The 24,405-nt window shown below is 38.4% G+C and overlaps 1 protein-coding gene across 2 annotated transcripts in view; it reads right to left on the minus strand.

The window, feature by feature from the left end:
- Positions 1-24,405, minus strand: part of STK32B (serine/threonine kinase 32B) — a 120,137-nt gene that overhangs the window by 79,529 nt on the left and 16,203 nt on the right. Inside the window, exons 2-3 of one of the 2 annotated variants that reach the window (XM_054391527.1) lie at positions 17,175-17,230; positions 13,002-13,153 (exon numbers count right to left, since the gene is read on the minus strand). In XM_054391527.1, the coding sequence (XP_054247502.1) occupies positions 13,002-13,153; positions 17,175-17,230 (208 nt within the window). Of the gene's footprint in view, positions 1-13,001; positions 13,154-17,174; positions 17,231-24,405 lie in introns of those variants that run through there. The other variant, XM_054391528.1, reaches the window with a different exon arrangement.

Raw genomic sequence — 24,405 nt, forward strand, 5'->3', positions numbered from 1 at the left:
GACACCAAAAGGAAAAGAAGGAAGAAAACAAGTCTAAAGGAGCAGAAAACCTGTCACTGTGAGAAGTTATACTTTAAAGATTCTGATCTTGAGGGGAAAAACATTAGAAAGAGTATTCTGAGCTAAGAGCAAAATTAGAGCAGCCTTATTAACTCAGAAAATTACACTGGTATAAATCTGGTGATACAATTGTGACAATGCAAATCATCTCATTCACACAATGAGCACACAAAATGATCCCCAGAAATATATAGTAGGGATGTCTGGTACTTTATTGCCTTTAACCTGCTCTAATCCTTTCCCTCAGTGCAAAGAAGGCATGACTGTTGTTAACTGCTGTGAAAGTGCTGTCACAACTGAAAGCATTTCATGCCCATTCTCTGTGGAAATTTATATAGAACTTGAAACAGCAGAGACCTCAGCCAGGAAAAGTCTGTCATACTTAAATTAATTCTGTGCTCTTCGCAACTTTAAGTGCAAGACAAAAATCACAGATGTTAAACTGCCAGTAGTAAATTTACTGGGTCTCAAGAACCTCTTCCTGAAGTAGAAAATGTTTTTATCTTTGTTGCATATATATGAGCCTTCTAATGCTGTAAGAACTGAGGATAAATAACCCTCATGGTGTGCTTTCCTTGCAATACTCTTCAGAAGGTTGGGGAAAAGTGTGATCTTCCCAGCAAGGAGTACATACCTATAGAAAAGGCAAATGCCACTGGTGCACTGACAGTGCAGGTGAAAATGTCCATCTAGGGACTCCTGAAATTCAAGAAATTCAGGGGTGCAGTGAAGTCTAGATGAAGGGTAGGTAATAATTCTCCCTACAGCCAGCTCTTGATCTTTTATCTACATTAGGGATAAATAATTTTGGCATTACAGATGTATCCTTCTCTTTTCTTACATGGATAAGAACTTCAGCTGGAAAGCATAGTGAACGTCATCAGACAAACACATGCTTCACTGGAGGAAGGACAGCTACTGGTTCCTTCTACAGCTGCCTATTATTTGTCTGAAGCAGAAACATTGTTCTGATAACCTGGCTGCTTCCTGTTTAAGCAGAGGCAGATCTGGCTGCTGAAAGTGCCACACAGATACATCTTTCATTTCCTCTATTTCAGCTGCTGCTTGTGACTCACCATTAGCAATTTTAATTATAAAAGCCTCCAGTTATCATTTTTGTATTCTACCATTATCACTTATTACAAAGTATCCAACTCTAATTACGATGAGGTAATTACTGTTGTTGAGTGATGATTGTCCTCTGTCTTTGATTTAAACTCTCAGAATCTATGGTTCTGCCTCTAAAGAAGCCACCCCCATAAAATATTGATCAAATCATTTTACACACAGTGGCTGGAAGCTGTATAATGCAGATATTTAAGACCAGCAATTAGCAGGAGACTTTTCTGAACACGGTGGCATTTAAATCAGTGGAGGATGTCTGAAAGGACAAAGATACAGTTACCTATGGTATGAACTGTACAGTGCTTACTGCTTAATAAGGATTAAAGCCTTTTCACTGCTCTGAACCTGGTCCTTGGGTACTGATTCCAAAGTAATATTTCCTGCATGGTGCCTTAGGTGGTTAACTACTATGATCCAAGGCAGGACCTTCCATTTCCAATTATGTTGCCCACCTTTCACTTACAAGCTTTCATTTGCACACTCCAAAGGTACTGTTGCCCTGCCTTTACCCCAAGGGAAAGCATCCCAACTGCCTTAACCTTCATGGAGGTGCATGGTCAGGTTCTTCAATGTTGTGTCTGTGGGCTGGCCTTTAAGCTTTTAGTCTGTAACTCAATACTCTTTGCCTTGCAGTTTACAGCCCTGCAGATAACTGTACATAATCATCTACATATCCCAAAGATGTACAGATCTTACCAGCCAGTCAGCATACAACACAAGCACCTAATGAAGTGTGCTGCAATGAAGGCTGATACCATGATAAGCAAGAACAACTGACAAGGAGTTTGAAGGAATCCTGGTGAAAGCTACAGAATTCCCACAAAACAGTATTGGAAAACATCTTTGCACTGGTAAAGATGCTCAACTTGGGTGTCCTACCACTGCAACTTACATGAGAGGACAACTTCAGTCTCAAAAGACAAGAAAGAACTCCAGGTACTTATGTTCTCCTCCAGGTTGTGAAGGAAAGTTTATGATTACTGGAGTGCAGAAAGATATTTGCATTGCCAATCTGGGTAGGAAGCTTTGTCTTCCATGGTGAAAAAAGAAGGGGTGAAGGGAAGATGTTTTAGGATTTGGGGTATATTTTACTCCAGTTTTGATTGGTAATAAATTAAACTGATTTTTCCAATTGCCTATATTGATAACTGGAGAGTGAGCTCCCTGTCCTTATCTCAGCCTCCAAACCTTTTGTTATATTTTTCTCTCCCCTCTAAATTTTTGGTTATATTTTCTCTCCACTCTGTAGTGGCTTTGGTAGGTACCTGGCTTCCAGACAGAGTTAACCACACCTACTTATTTCCAGAAAGCCCCATTCATTACCTTTCTCATCGTCATTATTTCTGCTTTCAGTTTGTCTTGTACCCAAGATTATGTCAGCAGCACTCAGAGGAAGAGGCAGAATTACTGTAAAACAAACTGAGCCAAAAGGGAAGGTTTTGACTATCCCCACAAATAATGAACCAGTCTCTAAGACTCTCCTGTAATTTCTTCTTTCTGAATGCAGGCTGTCACCACTGTAATCAGACTCCTATTCAACCCAGCCATTTTTGTGATGGCCATTTTAGTAATTCTCCAATACATCCTGTATCAGGAGGTTCAGTTTGGGCTTTCATTTGTGACTCTTTTTACCCTCATCAAATCTTTACTCATCAAACCCACTTCCGGACTTTTCTTTTTCGCATACCTCATCCATACATATCCATCCTCATCAGGCTTCACAAGTGCCTTGTTTTCTTCAGCAGGCAGGGTTTTGCTTTCCCAAAATGTTAACAGAAGTAAAGGGTTTGCCAAAGCAAACCTTTCTTGTGCTAAATAAACCTTTTAATTGTCAAAGGCAAAATTTAAATCAATCAAGTTTTGCCTGGCATTTTTCCTTAAAGGAAATAATTATGGTCACCACTTACTGCAGTCCATTGTTACTTGTTCAATGGAATTTTATAATGTGCATCCCAATTAAACCTTTCAGTGAGACCATTTGTCTCAAGAGTCCTGGAAAAAAGCTTTTCTCCTCTTCCACTGCAGTTGTTTCCAGTGTTTGGTTTCCTCAAAGCACCCAAAGGAAACAATTCCTCCTTCCACCACTTGAATGCCCTGCAGAAGGCTGCCATATTTTGTAGATCTAAATCAGATCCACATGACAAGAGAATATTAAACCCAAGTTTCTCCTCTGCCATCATTTAACAAAATTTACAATTACTTCATATTTCCTTTCTTTATAAACTCTACATGAGGAAGTCTACAACTACCTTAAACACCTGTGCTACAGGATGGTATCAATGATTAAATCATGTTTAAAGTAAAGAAGGACTTTTTTTTCTAAACATTTCTTACAATAAGAAACAAGGTTTCTCTAAAAATTGTATGCAAATATATGCAAACTAGATTGTTGGGTGCCCCTAAACTCCTCTCATCTTTGCCTCCTGAATGAAACAGTGAGCAAATGCCTCAGACTATAATTTACAGGAGAATCAAGGCCAACACTGGAGAATGAAGATGCTTCTGCATATTCAGGTATTTTTCCTAATTGAAGTAAGACATTTAGAAGAAAGAATGAATAGATTTTATCCAGTGCTCCATTTTCTGTTAAATACTTCTAGCCATCTCTAAACACAACTTTTGTGTAAATACACAGGCTATGGCATAAGGGCTCCTACCCTGCTTTTATTGCTACTATTAGTGCATTAGTTAGGATTAAAAAAAAAGAAAAAACCAAACCTGACTGGATTTGAATAGACTACTCTGTAAATAGGAGAGTCAGAACTGCAGATCAGCATCCCGCTATAGTTTACATTTTTATGGAAGACTGCTGTGAATGAAGGCACAGTAGTAGAACATATTACCAAACACAGAGACAATCTCCTTATTTAAATGTACATCACATTTTTAAGGCTAGTGACCAGAATGCAAATTGTTGGTTTTAACTCTTGGCTTTGACTGATCTGTCTCTCTTTGCTGTCATGGAAACCTACATCAAATTAAAGACAACGGAACAATGGAACCTAATTAACGCCCCATCTATCTTCTGTAGGGCAAAAGCCTTGGGCAGCTATTTGTAACATGATGGCAGCACTGCAACATGGTTTTCAAATGCATAGTTGGAGGATTGCTGCTCAAAAATAAAATTATTCCCATAAAAATTTAAATCTAGGTAAAGAGAAATAAGTCAGAAGTACAAGATGGATAGAAGAGAATCTTTCGCACCTCCCTGCACAACCCATGCCACCTACCCCTCTCAGATAACATATTTTGAGGGATGTATTTAAAGAAGAAAAGGCCATTTTGAACTGTTCTTTCATTTAGTGCCTGCAGCCTAGCAGTTTCCCATAAGAACAAGAACCAACATGGGTTAGAAGCAAAAGCCTCTTAGATTGCCTTGAGAGGAGACACAGGAGAGGAAAAGCCGAGACGGTAGCATGAAGATGTTAAAGAAGTAGTTGAGAAAGAAGGATCAGTCCTCACTAAACACTACTTTATCTCCTGCCTTCTTTCATTCAACTGTGTACTGTGATGTCTGTACTTCCAGACCTGATTGCTTTTCCCCAAAGACTCAGTGTTTGAAGAAGCAGAAACCACCACATCTTACTTTTCTAGACTTCTCCTTAGAAGAAGGCATAATAGCACACCTGATGCTTTTATACTCCTGCTGCTTTTATACTCCTGCTGCAGCTTGATGTGAAAAATTCAGCATCCACAGATGTTGTAGAAGAGGAGAGAGGATAGCATAAGACATAGTCTAGTTTGATTGGAACTTTTCTTGTTTAATCAAATTCTCCAAGCAGGTATACAGTAGATAAGGAGTAATACTTTTTTCCTCCCAAGTTAATCAAGAGATAATTATAGAGTTTTGTCTTTGCCACTGATTCCAGACTGTGACAAAGACCACTTCTCAGGGAGGGAGACACTTGTTGGACACTATCATTTCATTTCACTGTAACCCTACCTTCTCCACTTTGGGGAGTCATGAATGGATAAAACAAAGCATATTCCAAGGTTAAGCTGACTCACTTCACACACAACTGGTTAAACAAGGGAATAAATGTTTAAGCAGGGAGCATAGCAATTTCTGCTGAGGTACTACCAAACTGTCTGACCATGGCAGTCATGGGACCCCAGTGCCCTGTCAGTTTGGCTGGGAACCTCAGCCATGACTCCTGCCCTTTTCTGTGCACAGTGCTGCTGTGCATTTGCATTTGACAGGTCCCAACAAAATTGCATTTGACAGCTCCATTACTCTGAAGTTACTGAAAGCACCCTTAATAATTTCTTGTGTCCTAGAGCTTATGAACACTTTGTGCCTTCAAGGGTGTAGAAAGTGTTGTTCAGCCTGAGCTCCCTGCTTGAACAGATGCTGGACAACTATTTGAAGGGTTCCATTTTGCTCTGATCACTGGAAAAAAGCACAGACAACTCAGCAGAGCATGAGAACCTTGGTGTCATGCTAAGTTTTCAAATTTCTCCTGAGTGAGAGAGATAAAAGCAAGCAAATTAAAAAAAAAAAATACTTTCTAGAATGTGAAATGAAGCTGTTCATTAGAATAGGTACAGAATAATTAATACAGGATCTCATAAAGCAGACTATACTTGTCAACAGTTGTGATAGCACTAATTAAAGATACTATTTCTTCTCAACTGGAGTATGAGCCATTGTCACTAGTTATGGAGTTAAAGTGTGGCTGGCTTCAGCTGCACCAAGTTGCCAGCAAAAAGAAGGAACCACAGGTCACTCAGTGTTTAATGATAGGGCACCCTGAAGCTGTTGTGTCAAGGCACTCTCAGAAAGGTCATAAGATATTCTTGAATTATTTATAGAAAAACAAAACAAACAAACCAACATTTTGTTTATCCATCCATATTTCATGGAAATAAACCAAACTGTTTTAAGAATTCACCAGACATTCCTGAAGGACTGCTAGTCAGATGACTCCATAGAGGAGTTGGACTGAGAGGAAAAGGAGATGAAACCCAGGAGAGGGAGTCTGAGCAAGCATTGCTCTGTATGTCACAACTGAGTGACAGATCCTGCTGAGCAGATAAAGGCCTGACATGCTTGACTAGGAGTATAGAGGTGTTTAAGGACTCAAAAAGAAATTAAATACATTTTCTGATTAGGTTAAATTTTGTATCCACTGAAAGTGAAAAATACCTTCTCCTTTCATTCCACAGTTCACATGCCTCCCCATGTTTGTTATCACTTCTCTCTGCACCCTTATTTTCTGTCATCCTTCTCCTAACCCATCTGCTGATTAGCCTGTTGAAGCTATGGTCAAGACGACTTGCTTTCTGTTAGTTTTATTTTGCTTGTTTGCCAACAGGACTCAATTCCCCCACTGTGGGATTTAACCTCTACACCTTGGAGGTCTAATTCAAGAATTTAGAGAGAATTTGACAGGCAGAAGCCATTCTTCTCCTGGAAATAACTTTTGCAGAGGAATTTAAATAGTCTCCACAGTACATGACATTTCCTTGATCAGAATATCATTTGTAAAAAAAAATACAGCATCAGATGAAAAGGAACCTCAAAGTCCTCCTTTTTGTGGTGTGTATTCATGAAATGTGAGAGGTAATTTCCTCTAATGAGAGCTTTACACTGCAAAACAGTTATTAATTTAGTAACAGGATGCCACCAATCATTTTCTGAAGTCTTCTTGCTTACATATCTTCTGAAACTTCTTACTGCACTTTATAAGTCAAATAAACATTGCTTTAGTTCAATAAAATGGAATTAAGAGCACACTTATGCTGTAAAAATCTGTGGCCTACTTCTAAAACAATAAAAGCTCTGATAAATTTTAATGAGCCAAGACAAAAGTTCCCTTAAGCAGGCAATATTAAAACAAAAATGCATTACAGAGCTTCCTTTCAAGCTTTAGTTCAACCCCACTGCTTGCCATTTTAAATCCAATCTATTTGATACAATTCTTACAATGCAAAATTTACATTGTTTTATACCCAGGGTTTTTATTCTTATTACTTATTTGCACTTTTTATACCTGTGTGCTTAGACTTTTCCCTTCTGTTCTGTCTTTCTGAACATTTAGCCAAGAAAAAAAAAAGTCTCCATTTTCAATACCTGGCCACATGAATAATAAACTTGGTACTCTACAGGAATAAAAAGGAAAGATCTGACTCAAACATATTACCTGAAGCATACAGATATTTCTTCAGTTATCACTATTTTGATATTCCTTGCTAGTTCCATGGTTCTATTCTAAATAAAAGGAGTTCAGCTATGTGTTTTATCAGATTTGAACTAGATGTATCCTCACTAAAACCTCAAATACATTCTAAAGTAAACTATGAATGATTTCCAAGCCATATTACACCAATAGTCTCCAAGACTTCAGCATTTTTGGACTTGGTGTAGATTTGTGAGATCTGTTCAGCAGCAAAGTCTTGCAGAGAAATTGTTAAGCTCTTATTTTGATTCTGTGAAGATCTGCTGCTTTGCATTCATTCTGGAGGTCTCTGGCCTGTTTTACAAGTGCATCCAAGAGAGGTTTGCAATCTGATGGCTGTCCTAACAACTGTGGTGGTTAGGCTTTGTCAATGCAGTGCTGAGCTGCATCTTGTATTGTCTACCTTTAGCAGAGCTTTTAGTAAAGACTAATTGCAATCCCTGTTTCCATACAATAAGTAAGAATTGATCCTGCCTGAAAACAGCAGATGTATATGATGAACTCATTACTCTTAAACTGATTATGAGAACCACTTTACCTACAGGACCTTGGTTATCAGTATAATTGCAGCCTCTAGTATCATGTTTGGCATTCATAACCTTTAAAGCAGAAAATGATTTAAAAGCAACAGCAACAGCAACAACAGAAAACAAACAAACAAACAAAAAACCAGACACTGCTTGCCTAAATTGGCATTTGAGGAGCCTGAAGCAATGTCCAAGGCTTTTTTGCTTCCCCATCTCATTACACTAAGAGCACTGAAACCCTGCTCCTCTGCAAATTCCCCTCAGAATACCCCTACACCACTGTGCTGGAGCTCTGCTTCTGTCCAAAAATGAGTAGTCATCTGTATCAGAAATGTTCAGAGGATTATTGTAACACCAAAGACACTTGAGACAAGGCAAAGGTTGAATCTAGGCTCATGAAAGTCTGCTTTGGATAGAAGCTCTCCCCCTGTAAAGGTAGAATGAGGCAATAATCACAAATTCATAAGAGGAACTTGACTGCAACTGAATTTTCTTGAAACAAAAGGCTTTCTTTTTCCCAGCAGTTTGATATTTATGCAGTGAAAGCCTTGTGGGAGAGCAGTTTGTTGTGAGTCAGCAAATAGAGTCTGTAAGAATGATGCAGAGACATTCTTAAGAAAGGTCCCAGGATGCAATAAAGCTCACATGAGATGAAATATCTATTGCAGCAGTTTTTAATGCAAAAAAGATCAAAGCAACTATGCTGAAGGGCAACTCCAGTTTTTATGAGGAACATATTAAAGTCCAAAGAAATATGTATTTCAAGGTGAAAGCAATTTCTCACAGGAAACAATTAGTCACCAGAACAAAATTCACTATAGGCAGACTTGAGACAGTGTTCCAATACTGGCAATTAGTATCATAAGGCATTAAAATCAGCACAAAAAACGAAGAACTCTTGTGTCCTGCATTCTTCAGTCAATGAAGATGTTATAGCTAACATTAATTTAGCACAGGGATTCAGAAGTTACCAATGGGCTATGTTGAGTCCAATGTAATTTTCTGTAGAAATACTACCCTGAATATTTTCTGTATTTTCTGTAGAAATACTACCCTGAATATTTACAACTCAAGACAAATCTTTCCTATATTCTCATCTCCCAATTATCCTACATTTCCTACTGCCTCATCCTCTTTTCCTGCCCCTTTCCCTCCATCATTATCTCATCTAAGGCTCTGGAGTACACATTTTTTTTTTCAACCATAGATGTAAATCTGGAATAGGTAAAGATATAGAAGTTTTACATTAATGCAGTGATGAATTGCTCTAGCTATTTGAGGAAAGTACTCACCCTTTCCTCCTTTCTATAGCAAAAAAAAAAAAGATCATCCATCTAAGCTCTGTGCAAGAAACTAAATATATCTTTCTCCCTTGATTTACTATCTCTTCTTGCCTGGAAAGACATTTTTAGAGCCATCAGATATCTGGAATGGCCCAGGATTACATGTCCTGGGGTTTGTGACCTCAGCTAAATTCATAAAAATATTAAGAAATGAATGTTATATCAATAAACATCAATGGCTGTTCTCCAGCACTGAGACCAAATGGCTCAGAAAAGTCCCTGCTTGGAGTATTAAACTGTCAGCTTAAAAACCAGGGTGACGACAAGCAAACACCTACTGGGAGAAATCTGGCTGTGCCTGGAGCTTCTCCAGGATGGTGCTCATGCCCCAACTCACAGCTAGACTAGGAGAGGGTCTAAAAATACTTAGCAGTATGAACTATTGGGTTCAAGAGTCCAGGAAGAATATCCAGTTTTAAATTACTGGCATAGAGCATAATATAATCTTTCTTCCCATAAACTAGGCTTAGAGCAGCTGGGTCTAACGAGAGCTATGAACATTCAGCACCTTCATTCCTCTCCAGGAAACCAATGTTTGTTAGGATCCATTGTTTCATGACATTTGGGGGATCCACATGCTATTAGGATGGACACAACTACAGCTTGGTTTTCCTTTTTCAGCAGGACTCCTTATTGCTGAAGAGGCAGGCAGGCTAGCTGCAGACACCCAAACTGTGTCCTAGCAGGAAACACCACAAACCCCGTGTTCCTCCCCTGCAATATCATGTCACTTTTCTCTTGTATCATGCATTTCATTCACAGCTTTTAGTATGGAGCCTCATGAAGCTCAGAAATTTGACCCTATTAGAGATCAGAAAAGAAATTTTTCATCCTCTAAAAAGTATTTTCATTCTAGATCAAGTCTACTACATCCAGGCAAGTTCCACAGCCACCACACTGCAGCTGCTAAGGAAGCTCAATTAAGAGGGACTTTAAACCACTTCCTCTTGATACTTGTGGTCTCTGAAAGGTAATTGAGGTCTGAGGAGCAGAGCCATGTTATGGGGCAGTCCAAGGTGATGTTTTTCCCAAACTGTTCTAGAAAGGGCCCTTCCACAGGGAAGAGATGATTTCCAGTTATGTCTGTACATTTCTGTACATTAAACAACCTATTCAACACTTGAGCCTGAACAAATAATTTCTTCTCTGCAGCATTCTTCCCCCCCCCCCCCCCCGCCCCCCCTCTTTTTTATCTCTCCTTTATTTTGAAGGCAGACTGGGGAGTTAAGTGAATTCTGAAATGCATGAACATTTTTGCTATGATGTGTGTTCTTCACTTGCTCCAGTTTTCACTGGATTTGAAACCTGACCTTACTCTGTCTGGTAGCAGCAATATTCTTGTGTAGATCTGTCTTATGAAATATGCACATTTTCCGTGGATTAGTCAGCAGAAAGAAAAATATTTCAAAATATAAAGCCACTTTGACAATGCAGCTAACACTCCTCTATGGGTTGTTAAATATATCAAATATATTGTCCTGTCTATATTAAGAAAATGACCTATAAGCATACAAAAGTAAATCTTCACCCATCTCCCTCTGCTGCCTTTGAAACTGTTCTGGCAATTTAAAAAGGATAGAACAGCTTTAAGCAAAGCTATTAAAAAAATAAAATCACTTCAATGTTCTAAAAGTTTGGAGGAATAGTCCAAATATTTTTCTTTTTTTTCAGATTTTTCTGTTCCACATCAGCAGAGAAACCATTCTCATACATGATTACTTTGCAAGTAATTCTTTCTTTTATGATAAGCTGAATTATTTTTGGAGCAGCTAGTGGATCTTCTCATGTTTGAGGACAAGTTGTGCAATGACAAGTTCAGCCAAACTGGCACACCTGGAGGAACCTGTCTCTTGACTCTGCTTTAGTGTGTGTTGTGAGAAAGAAATTTAAAACATGGACCCTTTCAGGAACAATACTTATCTTGCCTGGGGGACATGCAGATTTTTGGAGAAGGATAAACATGGATAAAATGCTGGTTCTTAGAGAGGTGTGTTTTAGTTTCAAGGTGGGACCATGTTAGGAGCTGACATTTCTACAGCTCATTCATCTATGCTTGAAATGCATACCATACAAAAGGTCAGATAAAAAAACAGGACTGCTTTTCATTTTAAGAAGGAATCTCTATCTCCAGAAATGCCTCTAACAGTGATGTGACTAGCTACAAGGCCCACATATATTTAAGCATTTATTCAATTTCATTTTAGAAATGGAGGTTATAAATCAAGGCCAAACCCTTGCTGAAAAAAATGTTGTTATCCTCCAAGCTATTATGAGCATTAACAGAAGAATGGTTCTTTTCTGTGTCAGATGTTATGAAAGAGAGTTCATTCCTCAAACAATATGATTTATAAATTGAGATTGTAAAGCTAAATTTCATAAAGCTCAGAGAAGATGCATGAGCCTCAAATAGCTTTTTAATATAGCTCTTTCAGAGTTAGGATGCTACCTTTGTTTTATATTAGCTGTTCTGTATTCTTGTGTGCCCTGGAGTTACTGATGGATGCCAGCAGAATTACCCACTACAGAAGGTTTACCTTCTTTCCTCTTCTTTTTTCCCTCCACAGGAATTTAACTGATGACAGATTGCTTTCCCATAGCTCATTGCTTCTTTGTGCAGTTATCATGTATAACTAAAGGGCTTTCCAGCCTTCATGTTTGCTTCTTGAATTGCCAGCTTTTCTCTTTGATAATGTAATTCCTCGAAGGAAGATTGATGTGCTTGGTTGGCACTCCCTTTGGCTCAAGGAACCATTGGGAGCTTTACCACCATATGTGCCAACATGTCAAGTGGCAAGAAATCTATTTTCTGAAAACTTTCTACAGTTCTAATTGTGTATGTCCAAGTCCCTGCATCTCAGCAGAGTCTCATTTATCCATAGTCTGACTGCACAGCTGCCAGCCTTCAACAGGAAGTATTGAGGGCCATATAATAGGGTCTCCTGCTCTGATTTGACTGTTCTGCTTATGGTAGCAGATGAAACACACTGGGGAACATTTCCAAGCACTTAAGCCAACTGGCAGAGAGCAGCCTCTGCTAAGAAGTCCTTGCTGATGAAGGGCACGGGCCACATTGATCCTTGGAACACCATGACTCTGAATTTATCCCAGGAACTGTTTAGGAAAGGGCTGGCTCACACAGAATGGGTGTGTGCCAAGGGCCAGTTCAGCTGCTTCAGGCAGCACCTGGTAATGTTCCTGAGTGTTGTTTCACCTGCTAGCTTAGCTCTACCTTCACAAGTTCATGTTTCAGACTAATCTGTGTTCTTCTGTCACATACACATATATGTGTTAAAGCTTGTGACCCAGCTCAGCAGCCAGCAGTCCTGTCTCCTTGTCACATACCATACACTAGAAAACTAACCTTGGTGACAAGGAGGCAAAGAAAATTAATAAAACATTTCAGGAGAAAATTCTAATTGAAATTTTGTGTTTGCTATTTCACAGATTTCTAACAAATGTTTAGTCAAACGAAATTCTGATGAAGCGGGACAGAGCAATACATCTCCACACACACACTGCTATAACAAGCTGGAAAGAAGTCAAAGAAGAAATTGAAAGACAAATGTGATGTTTAAATAGTGCAATGTAAAACAACATCTTTAAAGGATTCATGAAAAATAAACCCTTACTTAAAAGCTTAAAAAAAAAAAAAATCACCACAACTTTTTCATACTTTTCAAGTTTCCAGTTTTCCATAGCCTGAATTGATTCAGCAATCAGGACAAAACCCAAAAAAATCCTTAACAGAATTTTAAAGGCTTACTTACCATAGATTGACTAGGAAGGGATGCTCCAGGCCTTGCATGATCTGTAGCTCCCGAAAAACATTTCGAACTTCATCTCTCTCGATGCACTTCTGTTTATTCATATATTTCATGGCATACATTTTCTTGGTGTCTCTCTTCTGTACAATGCACACCTAATTGACAGCAAAGTAAAAGAAAAATTTTGACAGCTACAGAAGGGAAACTCAGCTGTGATTTTGAATAGAAGGAGCCTTTTTGATCATTTACCAATCCACACCTGGATAACTATAACCTAGGAAGAGCATCAGAAATCCCACATCGCAGCTATGCTGAATTCTTTGTAATGGATTGTAGTTAATAAATTAACAAAAGAGCACCCCCACCCCAGTGCATGAAGAAATGGGGACCCAGGAAAGTGGCATAACGTTCAGAAGCTGTGAGGAATACACTCCAACTGCTAGGTCATTAGGCAGAGAAATCACTGCCTCCTGCCTAGGTGAGTGCACAGTCGTTGTCCTCATTCCTGCAGGTCAACACACACATCTTTATTACTGCATCACAAACACAAGGCTCAATCCCCTCAACCACTGCAGCCATGATTCTCAGCTCCCATCTGTTTTAACATGAGTATAGCTTCAATTACTTCATCAGAAGTCACTGTTTTATACAACCAAATTAGTCAGAATGATATCCTATGTCTCGGCATCTTCAACAAACAGGAGAAGAGTTTGTACCTTGAAATAACAATTTGAATGATTTAAGGAGGTCAGATTTTTTTTAATATACCTGTTCCCACAAAACACAGAACTTGAAGAAAATTGGTAGCATAACATCCTTGAAAACAACTTGTTTCACCTGAATACTAATTATTTTGCAGCAGTAAGCTCACAATTGTATGGCTACTGTTGCAGTAAAGAACAATGATAACTCTTTATTTCACCCCAGTAGGTTTTGTACTTATAGGATGATCTTCAAATATGTAATTTGCTTCGACAAGAATGATGGCTCTACAAATAAAATGGGGGAAAAATTAGCCATATTAAACATGAGAGATCACTTTTAAGGTATCATGTGTCAGAAAGAAATAGCTGCTTAGACCAACATTCAGTGTTCTTGATTTGAGTATTTTAATTGTCTACCTCTGAACTGACTTAGAAGGCAAATATTTAGTATGTGAATAAAACCTGTTTGGACAGAATTTCTCACATGGCCCACTTCAAATATGTATGGAAACACTAACAGCTAGAACATGCTGAGCATAACTGTCCTAAAGGTGTTTAAAAAAAAAAAAGTAAGGGGGGGGAAAAAAAAAAAAAAAAAAAATCAGTGTTTCTTGTTACATATGAGGAGACCAAAACGTAAGCAAAGAGCTACTTCCATCTACCTGGCAAAGCAAGGTCACTGAAGCCAGCAAGGCTACTTTTAAAGTAGTGCCACACACTGTGTTTGGATACCAGTGTCACTCTTGAGCAGCTCACAGGTCTCTGTGTACAGATACATACACCAGGTATTATCTGCAGCAAGTAGTCACTGAGTGGTCACACATCAGTCTGCCATAGCTTGCTTAAACCTAAGCACCACTGACTTACACAAGAGCTATGGCTGGGATGGTCCTACACAGGCTCAGAGCTCAACTTCTCCATCTCGGTCTCTTACCAGGTGCAACCAGAGCTCTGACAGGACACCTTTAAAGTGATCCTGGTTGTTTCTGGAAGCAAAAGCATACTCTGTTTCTTTTCTCTCTCCATTTCCTACACTCCTCAACTGCTGTGACATATTTTCACTTTTTCCAGGGAATGTTCTACACTGCTTACAAGACTGCACCTGCTCTTAACATGTCCCTAAGACACCATGTGTACTGAGGCAATGGCTTAAAACAGGTGCCCACTCCTCAGGAAGGACAAGCTCTTGAGAGACAATCACTTGATACCAAATGGAGTAGGAATTCCTATAACAGCAAATGTTGCCACCATGAATTGACAATGCCAGAGGAACAGCAGAGAGCTGCTTTCTGAAGCCAGCTGGAAAGGACAGAATGTGGCTGCTGAAGCAGTCAGCCCTGATGGAAGAGGTGATGTGCTGAGGATCACCTTGAGCCCTGTGCACAAGACCAAGCTGAGCTATGTGGAGTCTCTATCACATCAGATACCTCCTGCAGAGGCCTAAGGTTGCTGTAGCAACCACAGCAATTTAAGAAATACTGAGAGAGAAAGAGAGCAATTGTACCAACAGCAATAAAATAAAAAAAAGTAGAGCATGTCTTAAAACATCCTACTGCTCTCAGAAAACAAAAAAGGCCACAGAACAGCCATAAAGGAAGAAGGCAGCTTAGGGAAGGTAAGGGGAGATACCGAACGCGGTGTTACGTCGCAGGATGCTAGAGCACAATACACTCTGAAGAGTAAAGAGCAAATCAGTAGAGATGTCTTGCATCATTTGTTGATGTTTTCTGCTGCCAGGATTCCAGAAGGGCAGTAATGGGAAAAGTTGCCTGCTGCAAGGCTTCTAAATTAAGGATAAGGGCAAGGCTGACTCACAGAGTAAGAAACTGGAAATGGTGACTGATTTACTATATTGTGCTTTTGGCTATGGTGTAATAGGTCATTTTAAAATGTATTCCTTCCATTCCTTGTCTGTGGAAGGAAGAACAAGATGGTTGGTCAGAAGCCTGCAAGCCTTTGGGAAAAATAAGCCTGTTACATCAAGGAGAGAAGGACTTACTCAGTTGCATTTGACAGCTGCAAAATAAGGATTTAACTTTAGAGAGGACTTATTCATGAGCCCTTTCTTGCATTACACATGTTCTCTCAGGGCTCTGAAATGCTATTCTCACTCACTCCCAAAGCAGGTTCACAAGAACACTGCAACCACAAAAAGCTGTAAGAAAAGTAGATATTTCTAGGGAGGTCACAGAAATATTCAGTAGTTTCCTGAATGCCTTGAGGAAGAGCAGATCAAACATCAAACCAACAAGCCTTCCAAATATTCGTTATATTTTCCTGCATGATATGGAAGAGTGAAGACCCTTTTGAAAAGACAGCAACACAGTAGAGCTGTGAAATGAGGAAGCTTTGAAGAGCGGTGTAGATGACCTTTATGACAGCCAGAGTGATTTGGATATATCTTTACCTGCTTATGCTGTACCTAACTTGCACTCCTGAACCTCTGTTTAGTTTGACATGATATTCTGCCAGTGCATTGCGATAACAGCCACACAAATCCAGCTGCTCCGATTGTTAAAGGATTCCTGAAACCACTTTGCACTAGCAGCATATTCCCCTATTCACTTCGAAGGGGATTTCTCTTGGAAACTACTGAACCAAATAAAGCTCATGCCATGAAGGACCATGCCATTCTGAGAGAAGTGTTTCAGGCCCCTTTAAGATGAAAGTAATTTTTCTGTGTTGAAGGCCAAGAGCCAGCAAAATCCTCTGTGTGTGTGTGTGCTTAATGCTTAACTACAGAAGCAGCTGACCAGCACTCAGTTGGCATATACTCAAGAATTATTCAGATCAAGATCTAGACAACTATTGCTTGATCAGTCACTGAAGTTATATTTCACCTTCCAATGTATTCCTGTGTGTAATTGTTTCTAATATTTTTATAATATTATTTTCTCCGACTGCATGGCCCTGTATTGGAAATTAAAACCTTGTCATAGTCTTTATTATAGGAAAGAAAGGTCATCTACTCATGTGTAAATAAACCATTAATCTTCTCCATTTCAACAAAAGCCTGTTGAATTGAACAAACATTTACTCAGTGATCATAATTACAGTGTATGTTGGTTTATATAGTCCCAAGTGTATTGAACCTATGTAAAGTGCTTTTAAAATACTACACTTATTTTAAAGACATGAATAAATCCACAGATGTAAGAACAAGACCACCCTAATGGACTGCCTAAAAACATAGTCTGCCCCTACTTTTTTATTTGGTTTTGTTTTGGGGACTGATATCTAAATTCTTATAACTTCCAGATTATTATAATAATTTTTACTCAAATTTACTTCATGGATTGTAATAGAAATACCTCAATACATAGTCAGTCAGGTCATACTGATAATCAGACAACTTTAAGGAAAAAGCCACAAAACCTTTGTTTCTTTATCCTAGCCTAATCAGGTCACACCAGAAATACACAAAGGAATTCTCTCTTAGATTTTTAACTGCTAATAATAAATTGATTCTTACCTTTCCAAAACTCCCTTTCCCAATAGCCCGCAATATTTGAAAGTGGTCAAAGTTAACTGCAAAATAAAGGAGATAAGAAAAGGGAAAGAGTTTGTAGAGTGATAAATCAGAATCAGAAATCAGGTAAGAAAAGCAATGGCAGTGTTCTCAACCAGTGTTGTTTTATCACGTGGTATTTACTACTTCTCTTAAAACATCAAATGTGATTTAATACCTAAAGAGGAGGTTTGCTTTAAAACCTGCTCCATCTTGGCTCAATGCCTCCAACACCCAGTTTCTCCAAAAAGAAACATACCTCCCTCCTAACCAAATAAGAGGACAGCAAGTCAGCATGACACAGCCATTAGCAAAAAGTGCTCAGCATTTTACAGAATGATTGAGATCTCTTAGAAGGATACTGAGTAATTCTGGCAAGTAATACTGTCTGCTTACAGCTATGTAGTAAAATAAGGATAATATTGTTACAGTAATCACCCTGCAGGATAATTCCCATATTTTTTAGAGTAATAGAAGCTTTTCCTATGATGAGCTAGCAGGATCACAGCCCCTCTGAACTTAGCCACCCTAATACAATGCATAATACTAATTATGTACTATGAGACTATTTCATTGATGTAGCATAAGTTTGTCTGGGGAGATTTCATTTTAGCTTGGTGGTAGAATGGATTTACCCCTGCCTGGTGAAAATCTAACACCACAGTTTGCCCCAGACATTGAAGGGGGTTGATGCGGGGGTGAGAGATTTAATTTGTCAGAAATGTCATTGTTGGTGGTGTTGGATGAGACCTAACACAGCAGACCTCAGGTTCATTGGTAGGTCTTGTGGTTTTTTAAAAAAATCCAAAAACAGCCTGAACAAAACTGTTGTAGAGCCACTGAAACACAAACATGACAATGTGTGATACACTTTTTACAGGGGTTTGTCTGAAGAGAATCACACTTACAGCTAAACTCAGTGAACCAGAGCTGCCAAGTTCAGTGCAACTTAGCAGGATTTTCTAAAATTAAAACTCTCTCATATTCTAGTGAGCCTCTATCTATGCACCCCTTTTTGGCCTAACAGGAACAAGGAAAACCGTGGAGACAGGTTGTCCCTAGAAGAATGTGGTAATACAAACAAATGCAACCAAAATGGGATGCACATCATGATGAACAAGAAAATTCTGTAAAAGTAATAACATCTGTCAGAAAAAAGTTCTATCAGCTGAAACTGAGCACTGAGCAGGAAGTGGGAAATTTGATGTGTATCAAGGCACTGAAAAGGGCCGAAATCTTATTTTCCCTGTTGCAGTAATATCTTCTTTATGCCATTAACATCACTTATAATATATTTAGGCATGTTTATTTATGCTTGCTTACAGTGCCTTCAAGGAAACATGGTTGCTCCTTTCATTAGTGCAGCTATAGCAACCACCTTCCCGGTAATTGCTGGAGACCAAATCAAATCCAGAGCTCAGAGCTGTAAGCAGCAGACTCTAGTCTTTAACAAACAAAGATGGTAATTCTGAAGATAGCAGCTTTAGGATTTAGATACTAAAATGAGAATGCATAACCTTGCAAAGCATTTTTAAATTGCTTGGAAATTGGAAAACAAATTCTGTCCTGAATCACCTAGGATTTAGAGTTAATCAAATGTTTGAGAAGCAAGATTGTCCATCAGTGACCTGCACCTGGGGTCTCTACCTGTAAGGTTTTTTCAGTGCAGGGCTGTCTTGTATTTCTTGCCAATCAGTACTTTCATAATGGACAAGATGGTGAGTTTAGCAAAACTACCTTCCACACAGACTTATGTCAACTTAAATCTTGTTCCCATCATTCCCAAGTGGTTGGCCCTGAATAGAGGATTTGAAAGACTGGGATCTCTAAGCTGATGCTCAAGTTTAAGCAAGACTTCACAATAGTGAAAACATTCAAACCAATATATTAGATCCAGGCACATCTTTAACAGGGGAAAAAAAAAAAAAAATCAGCAGTTTTTCCCTCCAGCATGCTGCTGCTGTCTGTGTCACTCTCCTGCTTTAAAACCTTCTGATGTTTGTGTTGTATTTTAATATTTTTAAAGAAATACATTCCTGAAAGAAAGCTTAGTTTGAGTTCATGCTCTTTCTTGCAGTCATTCAGCTGAGGCCAGTTCCCCAAAACAACTAGAAAAATGCTGAGACAAGTCTGTAATTATCTACATTTCAGTCAAACCACATTTCACTATATTATTATCCTGAAGCCTGACTGGGTTTGAAATGCATCAGTTTGATAAATTATTTTGTTTTTGCAAAACTAAGATTAAACATTTATTTTTAGCTATGAGAAGGACATATTTTATTGTCCATATAATTTCCACTCTGTTTTCCCCTACTTCCTTCTGTAATGGTGTTTATTGCCCTGAATGACTAGAACTACTTTTTTTTTTTTTTTATTGGATTTAATTGTAATTTAGACTTCCATAAGAAAGAAATTAGACTATGGAATTTCAGATGGATTTTCAGTAAGGCAAATAAGTCATGAGAAAGCACAGCCACAACAACTGGCAAAATCTTATGAATTTTTATGTTTAATGAGTAGAAAAATGGGATGTTACACTTCAGATTTTTTTTTTTTTAAGTGGGGGTTTTCTACATTTCATTGTCCCATACACCTTTTCTTAAATCAAAGCACAACTGCAACATGTTTTGTGCAAGAAAAAGAAAGGTAATTTTAATTGGCTGTGCAAGTATGCAACCACAACTGAACCCATCTTTAAAATGAGCTAGGCTCACAGCCACTGTGCGAAGAGTTAATTCACTAAGGGGAGACAGCTTGATCTTTTTTGATCACCCAAACACACTCACAAAGTTGTAGATCCAAAAACTGAGGAAGTTCCTCCCTTGGGATGCTAGGAATGGATTAGAAAAAAGGAAACTTTGGAGTTGAGACCAATAAAAAGTTTGGCTGGGTAAAACGGAGATGCTTTAAGCAACAGTCCCTTTAACAACAGATCAGCCATGCAGAGGTCATGTTAGCACCAGAGCCCTGATAAACAGTGAGTGGTGAAACTAAGTTCAGTGTCACCTTATTACTACAGCAGGCATTCTCCTTGAGTGTTTCTGATATCACACTCAACAATTTTTTCTTATTTTGTTCATCACACTTGGTTTTAGGTTTTGTACGTGCTTTTTCTCCCTTCTTGGTGAAAATTCAGCACCACAAGGTCACCACTTTGAGAAGAATTGCAGCTCACCATGACCTCAGGCATTTCCAATGTTTAAAATGTCATCACAATCAGACACTGGCCATTGCCTCTTTGCAACAAGGATCTCACAGGTATTGTATTCCTGTCCTCTAAAACATGACATATTTAACTCTTGTGGAGCCTGGTTCTGTAGCCAAGAACATTTTTCTCACACAAAACCCTGCTGATAGAATGGTGTTGCTGGCAGAAGTACACTTTCTTCAGCAACAGTGATATGACTATCAGTCTTTTGAAAGCAGGTTTCTTGGTGACCTTTACTCAAGAAGAAAAAAAGATTCTTTTCCAACCTTTTGAGCACTTTTTATTTTACTACCACACCATGCTCTGGAGATCTTAGACATCAGCTCTAAGTCTTAGGCTATGAACTTTTTTCAGAAATCAAAATTAATTCATATTGTCTTCAGCTAATTTTTCATATGTGTAAATTCACAAAACGAAATCATGAGCATTAAAAACAGTATGAGGGAGTTTTTTAGTTTCACTGATTTTCATCAGATTGAGGGGAAAAAAATAAATCAAGATTTATTACAATTTCCCATCTTCAACTCTAAAAAGTCACCTTTAATGCAAAACTGAGAAGGATTATGGCATAAAACAGATATTCATCTAACTAAGGGAGAAAATAGATCAGAAGTTATGACATTTGTTGCATGGTCACTAGAGTGACTGAGGCCTATTAATTTCAGCAATTAACTACTTATGCATATAAATTAATGCTTTTTGGTTCTTTTAGTTTAGTCACAGTCAAGTAAATCCTAAATTAATTCCATTGCACAGCTTCGAGTCTCTATGAATAACTTTAAGTGCAAGTATACCTTACTTCAATTATTGTCCTGGCTTTGAATTAGCCCCATGTAGAGCATTTTCCAATAGTTTGATCTTGAACTAATAAAAGCTTAGAGGATGCTAATGGTCTTCACAAGCTGAAGGGAAGTTTGCACCTTGCTTGCCAAGAAAAGTAAAAAAACATGGTCCTAGATATTAAAGATATTTGATCAAATATATTAGTATCCTCAAAAACTCTCAGGAATATCTAGAAGGATGATGCAGTGGTTTAAAACCAAACTGTACACACAAATCCCTCTACTACCACATGCTTCTCATGTGACTTTAGGCAAGTGCTTCACAAGCAATCAGAATAGTTCCAGCCAGTTCAGGTGATACTGGTTTATAAAAGACTGAAAGACATTGTCAAAGTCTGAAAAGTCTACACCTGCTGTAGAAGTGGAGGTACAGAAATCAGCAAATGGTTGACTCAAACCCCACCCATCTCAGAGCTGAGAACAGAACCTGACTCCTATTGCACACCACACCATTTCTCAGGCACATCTTTCCAACTGCATGAATGCTGATAGTGCAGACATTTGATATAAAACATTCTAGTGAGAGAGGGGGGAAAAAAAAAAAAAAAATCAATATTTCTTGCTCCAGTGCTCCTCAGGGATAAAGTACACTTTGGAGAAAATGTGCATATCACAGGCCACTGGGATTTTGTAGCCACACTGCAAAAACATTTGGATAGTTTTAGTGGAAATGCCTATTTGCTATTTATTTATTTTTAAACAACATAATATACATAATTATATATTTGTGTGTATACATATGTGTGTGTGTGTGTTAAAACAATGAAGCCTTTCATATGAATAAGTCAGGACTGGTACAGTGATTCAGCAATAACCAAAAGAAGTTGATACAGGTCATTATGTGTCTGATTTATGACATCACACAAGAGCCCACGATTTCCACCCTTTCATTTGTAGTTTTGCTAATCTAAACTACTCCCATGTTACCCATCATTTGCTCAAGCACAGACTGCATCTAGCTCATGAGGCAGTATGTATACTGGGTGGATTCTACACAGAGCTGACATCTGTTGTTCTTACTACAGCTGATGAATATTTATAGCATGTATATATGATTAGTCCAAATACACTCAATAACCATTACCTGGGAAAACTCTTTCTCTCCAAGAGGAAATATCCAACCCAACAAGGTCAAAGCACAGGCTTACACATGCTTTGCATCAGAAAAATAGAAATTAGGGGCCTTTCAATTTAAGAAAAATTGGAAGAAATTGCTAAGCTAAATCCAGACATTCTCCTTCTCTAGTTGAGTCCCATTGATTTATTTGGTGGTAACCAAAACCAGAACATGACCACTGAAGCATTGGGAGATGTACAGTAATGCCATATTTATAACACAATAGTCCTCTAGCTTCAATCTCACCAATCTCAACAGAAAACAGAAGCAAGGAGATGTGATGTGGCCATTAGCCAAGAAAACAGACTTTTAAGTCTGAGCACTGCCTAGGATGTTACAGATCTGTTTCAGGGTGGTTTAATGCTTCCTGCTTCTGGGTGAATCAGAAAAACAGAATAATAACTAAATCAAATTTTCCTTCTAGATTTGGCTTGGATGGTTTGACCTGAGGCTTACTGGATGGCTGCTACTGAGATTTCAAGCTAGTTATGCAGTCTTCTTTGTGTGCCTGTTTACTTTTCAGATTCTCCAGCCTTTTCCAGAGAAAGCCACAGCAAAGAGGCTGTGCTGGTAGCACCGCAGTAGCTCTTAACAGCCATCAAACCCTGTTAAAATTCTCACTATACTTCCACATAAAGACAGGAGTCACCAAGGAGATGCAGTCACATATATTTAGCACTCACAATGGAGTCACCAGTTTGAATGGACATAGACTGGACAAACATGAACTGTGCTTAAAAATCAGACTGAGGGCTATAAAATGGTCAGGGAAGTCATAAGGAGTCACATTTTATCATTTTCTACTTGTGGCAAGTGCAATATAGCAAAGAAAGATACTGGTTAAATTAAGTATGAAATTAATTTCTGATTGGCAGAAGGATAAAGCCAGGCACATCTTTGGAGGTAAACAGAATAGGAAATCTGTATAGCTTCACTGGGTTTCTGAGAGAAATGGGATATTCCTATGTATTAATTGATTGGGGAACCTACTAATTACAGTTACATAACTGAAGGACAAGAAAAAAGCCATTTCAGAGCTGGTGTTATCTCATTAATGATGAAGCATGGTATTTTCTACTATTGTATTTAGAGGCTTTGCATTTAAATTGCATTACAATGTCTCAATTCTTCAGGCTTAATGAGTGTTTTAGCCTCAATATAAACTGCTTCTAATTATTATGTTAATGGTTTTTTTAATAATTTTCCAGACTTTCTTTGTAATTAGAAAGAATTGAAGATCATTGTACATCGACTTCTATTTAGAATTCAGCTAAATTTTCTTTGAACTTTAAAAGGCACTTTGGTCTGATCATGCTTGCAGACTGGATGTATGAAAAATGTAATTCCTGTCTCTTGGGAATTTCTGATACTTGAACATGAGTTTACCACCAAAAAAAATATGTCTCTTAATGAGGCAATATAATAAGATTAGTTCACTTGATGAAGTAAGAAAATTAAGTATTTAATTTTGAAATACCATTTTTTGCTTATTAAAATATCACAAGCAGATCACAACAATAATCAGCTTCCACTCTGCTGCAACTCCAGAAGTTCAGAATGACCATCTTACTAAAGGAAAGATGTACTTCAGTTCCCTGAATTAGAGTGAAACATGCCTGTATCATTTCAGACTTCTTGACTGATCCAAAGTGCTTCCTTGTGATGATGACTATGTCCATCTATGAGATGAGATAGTTGGCTGGACTCTATCTCCCATTATAGAGATATACCCATAGCACTTGCATGATGCATACTTCACTCAGGTGAGGAGGAGATGGTGTGCTGGATCAGGGGAGATGTAAACAGCTACAAGATTTGGATCTACAGAAGGGAACAGGAGTATCAGATTCCAATACATTTTGTAGGTGTGATGCATGTAGATGTGGTCCTGGTTTTATGGTGACCTTGCAGTCTTAGGTAAATGAACTTGATTCACAGATGGCATTGGGTTGGAAGGGACCCTCCAAGGTCATCTTTTCCAGCCCCCTTGCAGTGAGTAGGGACACCTCCAAGTAGATCAGGCTG

This window comes from Indicator indicator, chromosome 23 (assembly GCF_027791375.1).
Source record: "Indicator indicator isolate 239-I01 chromosome 23, UM_Iind_1.1, whole genome shotgun sequence".
Taxonomy (NCBI): domain Eukaryota; kingdom Metazoa; phylum Chordata; class Aves; order Piciformes; family Indicatoridae; genus Indicator; species Indicator indicator.